At 44.2% G+C, this 12650-nt stretch overlaps 1 protein-coding gene across 1 annotated transcript in view; it reads right to left on the bottom strand.

The window, feature by feature from the left end:
- Positions 1 to 12650, bottom strand: part of TENM3 (teneurin transmembrane protein 3) — a 571505-nt gene that overhangs the window by 59292 nt on the left and 499563 nt on the right. The window contains exons 13-14 of the mRNA XM_081084077.1: positions 10117 to 10143; positions 7501 to 7647 (exon numbers count right to left, since the gene is read on the bottom strand). Coding sequence (XP_080940203.1) covers positions 7501 to 7647; positions 10117 to 10143 — 174 coding nt within the window. The remainder of the gene's footprint in view (positions 1 to 7500; positions 7648 to 10116; positions 10144 to 12650) is intronic.

Here is a 12650-nt window from a genome sequence, read left to right as displayed (position 1 = left end):
CTGGGAACCCAGCCATCCCACAGAACGCAGAGCTAGGAGCTGCAGAGGACAAACTACAGGTCCTGGGGACATCTTTGGGGTGTGTGCAGTGAGCTGCACCTGACCTGGCCTCCTGGGCTCTTCAGTTTTAGAAGCAAAGGCATTCCCTTCTCCCTCTGCCTTCCTGGGTTGGGTTTTTTGTTACTTGCAACCGCAAGGACTTAGTTAATCAGGAGACAGGAACTACAACTCTCTCACGACTGTCCTTGTAGTTAAAGGAAAAGCTTCATGGGCGAGTAGTTGAGTTACGCTGATGGTGTTGGACTATCTTTACATTAATATTTTAATTTTTGTATGTCCACAATTTCTATACACATGAAAACATGGTCAGAATTGCCAACAGGCAGATCTTATGACGTACTGTTTCCTTGCGATAGATTTTCATGTAGATGTCTAACATGAAATAATAACACTGCACATTATTCCTTTGAAAAAAATATAAAATCATATTTTAACAAAATCAAATGAAACTGAACTTTGAAATTTAATATAAATTTACCAAAATATCACTAAGCCAAAAGGCCACAAAAATGAGAAATGTCTAAATATTTCTAGTGGAAGAAAGATGAAACTATGCCACAGGCTTATTTTTCATGAAGATATATTCTAATAGTGCAATACAGTGCATTTTCCCTCCATCTCTTTCAAAGAAATAGAAGCACAGTATTGCGATTCAGATTTTAAAGTAGTCAACTATTGAACCATTGCCCCAATATCATTACTGACTTCAAAAAAAAAAACCAATTAAAAATAAAACTCCATGGATTTAGAATGCATTTGGCATGGGAGAGTTATTTAACACAAACATTTCTTAATATTGCTGCAGGTTTCCCCTTACATTAAATCTTTAACATGAGTAGAAACTACTCAATAAAGTACTTCCAAGTACTGTATTACACTGTATGTCCATTATTCTGATAAATTAAGGTTTAAATGTTCCCCACTCTCTTTTTCCCCACCACACTCCCACCGTGGCTTCCTGCAGACACTGTATGGCTCAGTGACCAAGGAGGAGAGCTCGAATTCAGCCATTCATCTCTGTTAGTTTATAAAAAGCAAATGTACATCTGGCATGCGGTCCGCAGGTCATAAAGCTGCATGAGACTGACACCTTCGGAACAAATCAGCTGGGAATGCATTTTTACAAGCCTCTCTGCGAACATCAATCAGAGAAGGAGTCTCCTTTTCAACAGCCAAGATGCAGGGACACACTGTTTGTTATTTTGTCTGGGGAGTTTATCAGTAACTTGCCCAAGCAAATGAAGGAGGGTTATGAATCTGGCTCCCCATAAATGGAGAAAACATTTTTTATTCTTTGTCTGTACTGATATGGCTGGGGCTATCTGGTACCACTAAGTTGATTACCCACTTGCCCACATGTATACTGTGGCAAAATTGTCTTGGTGGAATAGCTTCTTAAAATCATCGAGATTCCATTTGAATCTCAAGAATATTAGGTTGGCTTAAATTTATATTGGTGTAGAAGCCATATCTAAAAAATGAATCATAAAAAATCTCAAGAAAATCAGGAATGTTCAGACGCCCTGAATAACAACATCAATAGCAATTAAGAGCCTTTCTCTTTTCAGCGTAAGCTTTGCGATGTAAGTGTTACTTTGAGGTAAAGTAAATAATATTGTTTATGCGTTCATTCAACCTTTTTTTAAAATACATTTTTAGTGATTTCAGAGAGGAAGGGAGAGGGAGAGAGAGATAGAAACATCAATGAGGAGAGAGAGTTGTTGATGAGCTGCCTCCTGCACATCCCCCACTGGGATGGAGCCCGCAACCGGGACTTGAACTCTGACCTCCTGGTTCATAGGTAGATGCTCAACCACTGAGACATGTTGGCTGAGCTCAGTCTTTAATATTGTTGCTCTAGTTTTCATTTTTAAACATGTTCTTGTCATTCCTTAGGCTTCCATTGGACTTTTAAACAGTGGTTGGAAAACTTATTTTGCAAGGGGCCGGACAATAGACATTTTAGTCTCTGTGGGCCATTGAGTCTCTGTTGCAACTCTTGAGCTGCCTTGACCAGCCGTAGAAGGCATGTAAATGAATGGGTGTGACTATGTCCCAATAAAGCTTTATTTACAAAACCAGGTTTTAGCTTAGGGGTCATAGTTTGCCAACCTCTGGTCTTGCTTTAAAGTTTCTACCCTGCTCTATTCTATTTCCTTGTTTTTTTTCCAAATCATTCTTGATTTTTTTTGTTTTTTATTTTTTTTATTTTTAACAAGGCACACTCTGCCAGATTACTGAAACTCCTGACTCCCAGTCTTCCCTCGGTCACCCTCTACGCTGGCTTTAATCTGCTTGTCCAGACTCTCACTCTTCTTTCAAGCGGCTTTGGATATTTCCATTGGTTTTTCAAAACCTCGACTTACTGACTGAATAAAAAGTCATAAATCTCCTTTTAGTGAATCTTCATCTTTTACTCAAAAGATAATGCCCAGCCCCCACCCCACAAATTTTGGAAGACCCTCTATCCAGTCCAAGCCAGAGGGAGTGGTAGAAATTCCGGTGCAGTATTTTATCTGGGGACTTGGGAACTTTTAGTGGACAGGTAGGCACACCTTTCATTACTCTGTTAAGTCACTATCTGTAACATGCTTGAAATTTACTTCTTTACTACTGAATTGGTGTCGTGTTCAGTTTTCTGTATCTTCTTGGTTTGTCTCTAGTGGCTTTCTTGATGATTTTAGTCTCTGTGTTCCATGCTCATGCCTCCAGGCTGATCATTCTCCTGAACTCCACTTCCACAAGCTGCCTCCTAGGTTTTTCCACTCGGATATCACAAAGGCATCAAAAATGTAACATGCCTAAAACACAACACAGGCAACCTGCTTCTTCTGTACTGCCCACATCAGCGGACACCACCCACCCACCCAGCTTCTCTACATAGAACACGAATGTAATCCTTGACTCCTCACCTCCCTTCCTTTTTTCTCTGCACATAATCAATGGCCAATTCCTTCTTTTCTTCATTCCAAACATCTTTTAAATCAGTGCATTTCTTTCCATTTCACTGAAATTACCCTTCAGGCCACCGGGGTCGCCTTTTGACGAGATCTCAAACAACAGCTAGGTTTCTCAGGTTCCAGTCTTGTCTGAAATATTCATTCTCTATGCTTCAGTTGGAGTAATCAGATCAGAGTTGATTATTCCACTTGTTTAGCTAAAAAACTTCCTTTACGTAGTCCCTGCCTCCTTCTGAGGAGTTAGAACTTCTGGACACAGCTTACAAGACCTCTCATGATCATTATTTCCTCTGCCCGGAGACCTGCTCTTACTCCCCACCCCACAGCCTTCCACAATCAGCTCAACGGCCTCATGAGCTCCTTAAAGGATAGTCTAGTTCACTGTTGTATCCTCAGCATCACTTGGCCCCAAGCTGGGGTACAATATATTTGCTGAATGAAGAGAAGAATGACTTTAGTGCCTAAGGATTGTGAGATCTGAACAAGTCAGAATGATGTCTTTAAAGCATATTAGAAACACCTACTGGTTTTCCTTTATCACCTTTACCCTACTTTTAGGTACGATGCCATTTCTTGGTTTTGTTTTTGCTACAACAGGTATTTTTAAATGCTCAGTTGGTTGAGAGCCATCCCATGCACTAAAAGGTCACCAGTTCAATTCCCTGGCATGTGCTTAGGTTGTGGGCTCTATCCCAAGGTGAGACATGCAGGAGTGCAGCCAACTGATCTCTCTCTCTCTCTCTCAAATCAATAAAAACATATTTTAAATATATTCTTGATTAACTGAACATTAAGCAATCCACACAATTATAAAAAGCATTAGAACAAATTATATGAAAGACTATAATCTTACAAAGTGAAATTCCTTGTTTATGAAGACTTATAATTCAGAATTCATCAATGAAAAGATAAATGTTATTAAAATTTACCTCATATGAAGCAAACACTTCTGCATGACAAAGGACACCATAGACAAAGTTAAAAGATAATCCAAACCCTGGGATTAAATATCTGCGACACACCTAACGAAGAGTTAATAAACTGAATAAACTAAAAGTCTTAAAAATGAAAAAGGAAACATCAAGCAACTCAACAGAACAAAATGGGCAGAGAAATAAATAAACAGTTAGCAAAAGAAGAAATACAAATGGTCAAGAAATGTATATAAAGACCATCAATCTAACTAGCAATTAGGGAAATGCAAATTAAAACAATAAAAATGGAGTCGTTTTGAGCTGTCAGACAAAATTCATATTTTTCATTTTGCTGGACGGCTTTGTTTATGTGCGGAGCAGGAACAGGGGACATAAACACGCTCTTGCTGATGAAGTAGAGAGTGTAAAAGCCACTTACAAGGCAATTTGGCAGCAGCTATTGAAATTAAAAATTAAAAAAACCCTTGACCCAGCAATTTCACTTCTAAAAATCTGTCCAAAAGAAATATTTGCACATTTACAAAAAGATTTATATGCAGATACACACAAATAGAGAAATACAGAGATTCACTACAGATTTCTCTCTATAACAGCCAAAAGTAAGAAACAATTGAATTATTATTTTTTCCCTTTAATCCTCATGCTAGGATGTTTTTTGTTGATTTTTAGAGAGATAGGAAGGGAGAGAGAGAGAGAGAGAGAGAGAGAGAGAGAGAGAGAGAGAGGGAAACATCGATCAGTTGCCTCCCGTATATGCCCCAACCTAGGTATGTGCCCTGACAAGGATTTGAACTTGCAACCTTTGGGTGTATGGAACAACGGCTCCAATCAACTGAGCTACCCAGCTAGGATCAACTAAGCTATTACTAATGTAGTAGTGGTAACATTAACTAGTGTACCCGTATTTCTATTAAAAAGAATGAGATACGCCTACAGGTACTGGCATGAAAAAACCCTCTTGGATATGCTCTTCGGCAGAATCCACTTTAGAACTGTACCTATCCCATTCAAGTTTAAAAACATAGCTATGCATGTAAGTTCACTGAGGGAGGAGGAGAGATGCACATCGAATTGCTGACAGTGTTCAACTGGCTGACAATGAGAATGTCGTATCCGTGCATGACCATGAATGACAACCCTCCCCACCAATGCAGAGGCTCTCCCCATGAGGCAAGTGTGACAAGGAGACCCGCTTCTGAAGAGGTACTCAGCAAGGCCCATGTCTACCCTCGAAGCTCGAGGTGGCAGCTAACGGCAGTGGGTGCAAAATGTAGGGGGGACTTCCAGTGCTAGCCTGCGTGGCCCGAGTTTCCTCCCCTTCTAAAGCTCCCTCAAAAAGTGCGAAAACCCCCACGTTCCTTGTCAACGATCAGGAAGCTACTGGGTCCTCTGCTTCTGAGAGCCCAGCATGGACTTCCCTTTCCGAGAAGGGGGCTGACCATGCTCCAAATCCCGTGGGTGGTCAAACGCTCAGGCCAACCTGGCTCTCTCCCCTGAAGGAGGATCCGGTAGTGACCCAGTACCCCCCAGGCCCCCCCAAACCTTCTCTACCGGGAATAGGGTTCCGTCATCTGGATCCTTTTTGGGAAGTGCTCACCATACCTTGTTATTTTGTCTCTCTCTTCCTCTCGCTCTTTTAACTGTTTTCCCTCTCTCTTCCCAGTTCTGTTACTCTCATTGTATTTATTTTTTACTTTTAAATATGTTGTTGGAGAACACAGCGGTATCATCTTCCTGCTAGAACTTTAAAAAAAATATATTTTCAAATATTTCCTTATTTCACTTGGTAATCTCCAGTTTACCTCTTGGTAATCTTCATTTTTTTGCTTCTCTCTTTTACTCGGAGGCACATTCCTACTTCTCCTTGCAGTTTGATCCTTTCATTTGCATTTTCTCTCTCTCTCTCTCCCTCTCTCTCTCTCTCTCTCCCTCCCTCCCTCCCTCCCTCCCTCCCTCCCTCCCTCCCTCCCTCCCTCCCTCCCTCATTACTGCTTCTATCTTTCTAATTTCTGAGTAACCTCAACTCAATTGGGCTTTCTTCTGTACTATCGCCCACCTCCAAATACTTTAACAAAAAGCCTGTTTTAGGCACATCTTCCTGACGCATCCCCGAAGGACAAAACATAACCCTCCCTACTTCCAAGTGAGATGAACCACTCCTCGCAGGATACACAGTGGCCTTCCACCAGGCTCACACCACGTTCAATGTGAGGCTTCAAGTCAGTGTTGTGCCCGCAACCATCCAATACCCAGGAGGGGGCTTGAGTGCCTTAGGTACCCACAGGGGCTGTCCCCTGGAGACCCAGACAGGGAAGCAAGATGTCAAAGGGACCTCTGACTAGGTTTCTCTAAGTAGAGGAAAGATGGGCACATGGTGACCATGGCCAGCAATGAGTCATCCTATTAATACGTGTGTCAAGTTTCTATAAAGAGAGAATCGCCTGTGGCAAGCTGTTGCATTGTGAAGCTGGCATAGTGGGACCACCACATGGGGAGCTATTTCAAGTCACAAAATCCCCTATGGAATGAGAGCCTTAGCAGGTAGGCGGGTGCAAGCAACTCTGGGCACAAGGGTGTACAGGGAGATGGGTGGCTGCTTCGCCAACCTGGGGCATGGAGAGCGAGCCAGGGGCTCAGCACTGGTTTCTATACATGTGAGACACACAACCCACAGAGCAAGGGACCGCAGGGGCCCAGCCTCGCTAGAAACTCATCCCGCAGGCATGTCCCGAGGGGCAACCGAGAGGTCTCCCTCTCCCCGTCTCTGACACTCACCCAGCAGCACGGGGGGTGGGGGGGTGGGGAGTTTTGGGGGGATAGGTGTATGTACCATGGGGAGGTCTCCCCTCTCCCTGTCTCTGACACTCACCCAGCAGCACGGGGTGGGGGGGGTGTGGGGGGTGGGGGGGTGGGTGGGGAGGTGTGGGGGAGGGTAGGTGTATGTACCATGGGGAAGTCTCCCCTCTTCCCGTCTCTGACACTCACCTAGCAGCACGGGGAAGGGGTGAGCACTGCGGGGAGAGGGATCCTCTCTCACCCCGCTTCCCCGGTGCAGCAGGACCCTTCCCACAGGGAGGACAGGTCAGGGAAAAAGACGGCGAGTGCAGCTTCAAGGGGACTGCTTCCTGTGCCTGCTTCCTGTTGTCACCCACATCTCACCACAGAAGAGCCTGGAAAGACCTGCCTCTCCCGGGCTGTCATCATTAAAATACTGCTCGGAGCCCCAGTTCACAGGGCCCTGAGTACCGTGGCGCGGATGACCGTCACGGGGGGGGGGGGGTGGGTGGGGGGGGGAGGGGCGGTACGGAAAGGGGTGGAGAACGGCAGGGTGCACAGCAGCCCGGCTGCCCTTTCCCCGGCCGGACGGTGACCATCGCAGGGAGAAGAGGAAACAGAATCACGCAGCCTCACACATCTTTCAATCAATCTCATCTGCGGGGATCTGATTTTCTGGGGGGCGGGGGGGGGCAGGTAGCTAATGCCCTCACCGTGCCTTATAAGCCCGCGCCCCGCACACCCGTGCTCTCGGGCTCAGCGTCCCCTACCTCCTTCGTTGTCCTTGCTGTCCGTGCAGAGGGTCTCCATGGCCACGTCGCAGCCCGCTCCTCGCCAGCCTGGCTGGCAGACGCAGTGCCAGCCGTTCTGGTCCAGCGTGCACCTGCCGTTGCTGTTGCACAGCCCGGGGCAGCCCTCTGTCAGAGAGACGAAGGAGAAGGCACGGGAGTTGAGAACGGAGAGTGGCCGCGCCCCGGACACACAGAGAAGGGACACTGAGTGGGAACAGGCCTTTGTCAACAGCACAGGGACTGTAATTGCACACGGATAGAAACAGCAACCTTGTCCACGGAATCTCATTCTCGTCCAAGTGGCATCTTTGATTGGCCTGACCCTGAGACACCACTTACCTGGGCAGGACCGAAATATATGCAACGACCCGCTAAGTAGCTGCAGGCCAGACAGAATTAACCTCCTTTTTCTTCCCCCTTTAGCCAAGCAACAAGGCCGATGGGTTGATTGCGTGGCGCGCAAAGGCATGTCCGCACGACAATTTCGGGCTCCCCGGCATAGATTTTTTTAATCTGTTGTGAACAGATACTGGCCACTCCTTAGGACGTGTCTCCTTAGAGCGCCTTGTTGCTTTGAAACATTCCCTCTCAATTCAGCAGCATGGAAGTGGGCACGAGAACGTTAATTTTATCTGGCCCCAGAGTTGCCGTGTATTCATGTGAAATTACAGTGCGTTCAGTTAACTGCACAAAGTATAGGCCAGTCTCAGTGACTATACTTTATGCCGAGAGTACATTCCTCGTCACAGGAGAAGCAAAGCCCGGGAAATCGAAGCAGCTGAGCGTCTATTCTAACAAACATTAGGGTTCAGGCTGCATACGGATGGGACAGGACCGACAGGATTTCCAACTCAATGTGGCAGCTGTGCAGATCCGAGTACTGAGGACGGACGAAATGAAATACCATAAGGACCACAATAAAACATCGATAGACTGAACAAAAACACGGTAGTGACGTGCTTCAAGACAGAGCGCGGAGTGATGTCTGGTGACAATCTCCCTAAGGCTTTTATGCTGTTACCTTTATATCCTATCTTGTCTGCTTTTATGGGCAAGGAGGGAAAATTTGGGAAACGATTAAAATAATTTAATATATCCAAAAAGCTAGCATCGTTTCAGTCTAACATGACATTAAAAAAAAAAAAAAGAAAAACAATTTTGCCACTTCCTGACGATGGTATCTGGCATGCGGCCACGTGATCTGGTCATGAGGATGACGCCCAGGCAGGCCCTGGGTTCTGACCTATGGGTTTGACACGACACTGACAGAAACAAGGATCTAAATGCCCAGAAACGGGGAGAGTTAACTGGTGATAAATCGGATCTCTATGGACAGAACTATTTATAAATTGGTATAAAATATGTCTGCGTAAAAAATACTTATTCTACCAACTGGGGTTTGTTGTGCAGCTTCTTAAAATGAGAATGCTGCTCTCGGTGTGGGGACGTGTGAGGGAACGATCTGTTTAAAGATGTTTATTTAAGTCTGTATAAAAAAAATATTCATATAGTGGCTTCCCCTCCTCCAGTGCGAAACTGGAAAGTATCTCAAAGAGACTTTCTGCCTCCTAAGATTAGCGTTAACAGGAAGCGATTCTGACAGCCTGGTGGGGTGTGGTAAAATCACTCTTAGGGATACCACCAGGTCAAGATGAGATTAATTTTGCTGCTTCTTTTCTTTCAGACAATTACTGTCTGCATTTCTAGACTATTCAATACCTAAGAGGTGAACTTTATGGATGCCTTTTTTTTTGTTTTAAACGGGAAAGAAAGATTGGGGTGCAGCACTGACTGGGTGTAACAGGGGTTATTAAATGAAAGCCTGGACATTGCCATGAATCTTTTCATATTCTAATGAAAAGCACGAACAAGGACTAGAAAATAGGGAATCTGAGGAGAAAGGGAAAGGGAATTTCCTCTTCGGGAAAAATGGTTTTCACCTGTTTCTACAATAACTGAAGACACGAGAATCTGCTGTTTTCTGCTCAAGCAGTGGCACTCTTTATTTTATAGAATGCACGATATTTTAGAGCTTTTAAGGGAATAACAAAGCAGATTATGATATCACATGTATCCTGAAACATTTAGAAAAAGCCAAAGAAGTTTTCATGTAAGTATAAATGGGATTCCTCTCAACATATGTTAACCAACATCTTCAGATTGGCAATTTCTTTTTCTGCGATAAGAGACTGGGCCGTTGCGAACTTTAATTTAGAATTTAAAGCTCATTAGCTGAATTGCCAACAATGGAGATCTTAAAATAGAAACAAAAGATAATAAGTAAACAGAAAACAGCAAATGCACTGTTATCTTCAGTTTATTTATTTATTTATTTTTTTGGCTTTTTTTTGGGGATTCTGGTGAAGGCCTTTCACATAGGAATGAAATCTGTGATAACCCAAAATTATAAAAATGAGACACAGACATTTAAGTCTCACTATTGAAAATTCAAGGCATTTCACATAATTAAGCCTCACTCATAATTCACAAAAAACTACGCATGAAAACCAACCTATTTTCATAGCTAGTGCAATCGGATACATGGTTCTATAGATAGATATGGAGAAACGTGAACAAAGAGCAAGCATACAGTACCTTTGACTATCTTATCCAAATAGTGAGCTGGAGAAATTAAAAGGGAGAAAAGAACAGACAGACAATTCAGAAATGTCACATGGGACAAGGAAATTTTCAGAATTTACATGCAAATCGAGTCACTGCGGCTGACAGGAGACTCACATCACACGACAGATGCACCTCAGAGCTTCTCAAAACGCAACCGATTCGTGTGTGAGCCAACGCGGTCATGGCTGCGGGGACGCCCAGCATTGAAAGCAGCATGTTCAGGTCAGCGACCACCTCCTTCCCAGGCCGCTCAGAACGCGCCCCCCTCCCCGAGAATTGATACAAGTGGCCTCCATTCTTTAGTGCTAGAGAATTTTGGAAATTTATAACGATGAGATCTACAAATAATCAAACTTAAATTTTTTTTTTTGGGGGGGGGAGGTTTGAGAAAAGACTTCTGTGTTTTAAAAGTCTGTTTTGAACTGAGTAGTCGCATAAGGGTTCCACAGCGGGGAGACCACAGCCAGGGAGGGACTGTATCTGCGGCTCTGAGCTTCCCCACCTGAGACAAACCCACACAAGCCCTGCTTCGCGCACCTTCTCTCTCCAGTTGCTTGCGTATTTACAAACTGTTGAACTATCATGGTTAATCAGTAAGCAAAAATAAGTTGAGAATCCTTGAGCGAACGGAGCAGATGCAGTCTATCATCAAAAAGGTAAGTTGTGTAGAAAATGATTACTCAGTGGCCTCAACTCCACGCAGGTGGGCAGTAGGGTGCCGCCTGGGCGGCCCATTGGGAGATGCGCTAAGGCCGTGTCTTCTCACGGGAGCAGCTCCGTTTCTCACACAAGCTTCGCAGGAACAGCGGATGGAGGCTGCCTTTTCCATCGCTGTCCACCGCCTCTCGCACGAGGTTACAACTAGCCCGCACCTTTCTCTGGAAGAGGCACGGATACCTCTCTCCCCTCAATGTAGAGATCCAGCATATTCTTTTAAAATATATATTTCTTTATTGATTTCAGAGAGGAAGGGAGAGGGAGAGAGAGAGATAGAAACATCAATGATGAGAGAGAATCATCGATCGGCTGCCTATTGCACGCCCCCTACTGGGGATCGAGCCTGCAACCCGGCATGTGCCCTTGACCGGAATCGAACCCGGGACCCTTCAGTCAGCAGGCCAATGCTCTATCCACTGAGCAAAACCGGCTTGGGCCAACATATTCTTAATAAGCCCCAAATCTTCTTGCTTTGTCAAAATTCATGCATCTTTAATGACCTAAAATTGCTTTTCAAAGACGCTCCTGTGGATTGTGTTTCATTACCGACACATGCACGTGGAGCAGGACTCTTCCACGAAGGATTTAAACTAGGACTTGCGGCTGAGCCTCTCAAGTCTGCTGGTTCTGTCATGTGTGTAAGCGAAGCCGTAAGTGGTTCTGACACGTCTGTACCGTGTGTGTGAGAGGCTGCTGCACGCTGCCACCGGAGTCCATTAGCGGCTCCTGAGCTGCGGGAAACAGGAGCGTGTGTACCGCTAATTGGCAGCAGGCTCAGGTGCGGAAGAGCAGTGAGAGGCACCACTCTGAAATTCTAATTTCATAAAAACACTTCCATTTTCAAACATTACAATACAAATGTATTACTGAATAACATCATCCACAGAGTTTCTGAATAATTCATTCTGCACATGACGTAATCTACTAGAGCCCCTTAGCAGCTCCCTGAAAATCCCGATTTGGGTGGGTAGGATTTCTGAGGGAATTCTTAGTTCATAAGCATTAATAACACTAATCGTAGTTGGAGAGTAAGCCTTTTGCTTTCACACCAGGTCCACGCCAGTTAACACAACCAAACTGAGGAATGCGATGAACTCTGGCCGGGATTAATAGTTTTAATGTAGGAATAAATTATTTCTCATCTAGCTAATCCCATTATGTTAGCAAACAGAATCAATTATGCAGAACTGTGGATCTCAAAACAGTGGTAAGGGTAAGTTTGTCATGGAGCCTAGAGAACAGCAAAAGTGAAGCTGAAATGAGAAAATACATTTAAAATATACGGGAGGTCAAAACGTATGGAACACTTTAAATGTGAAAAATAGGTAGCACAAGTTTTGCAAAAGGTTAAACATGGGCCATAAGAAAATACATGTACTGAGCAAAAGAGAGCAAGGTTTGGCATTTGCATTGTACATCAGAGGCAACAATGATGAGACTGAGAGGTTAAAGCTAAGAAAAAGGGCAAACAACCACCAACAACTTGCCCTTGAAGAGTGACACTTCCGACACCACCACAAAAGCCTGGTTCTAAATAATAAAGGCGTTAAAGGGAGATGTCGACATCTGAGGTTCAACTAATGATTAGAAATGATCATCGCAACAATACAAACACCCCTTTTTAAGCCACTACAGGAAACAATCAGAAAAATGCAGGCAAGCTGTCAGAAGCCATTAAGCACAATAATCATAAAGATAATACAGTGTATTTAAGAATTAAGATGCCTGACCAGTGCTGAAATGCACATTAAATTGCCACAGAAATTATAGACACTGAAGTAGAGTCA

This window comes from Myotis nattereri (assembly GCF_964212035.1).
Source record: "Myotis nattereri genome assembly, chromosome: 2".
Taxonomy (NCBI): Eukaryota; Metazoa; Chordata; class Mammalia; order Chiroptera; family Vespertilionidae; genus Myotis; species Myotis nattereri.
The sequence above is the reverse complement of the archived record's forward strand: the minus strand, read 5'-3'. Positions and strand labels throughout refer to the sequence as shown.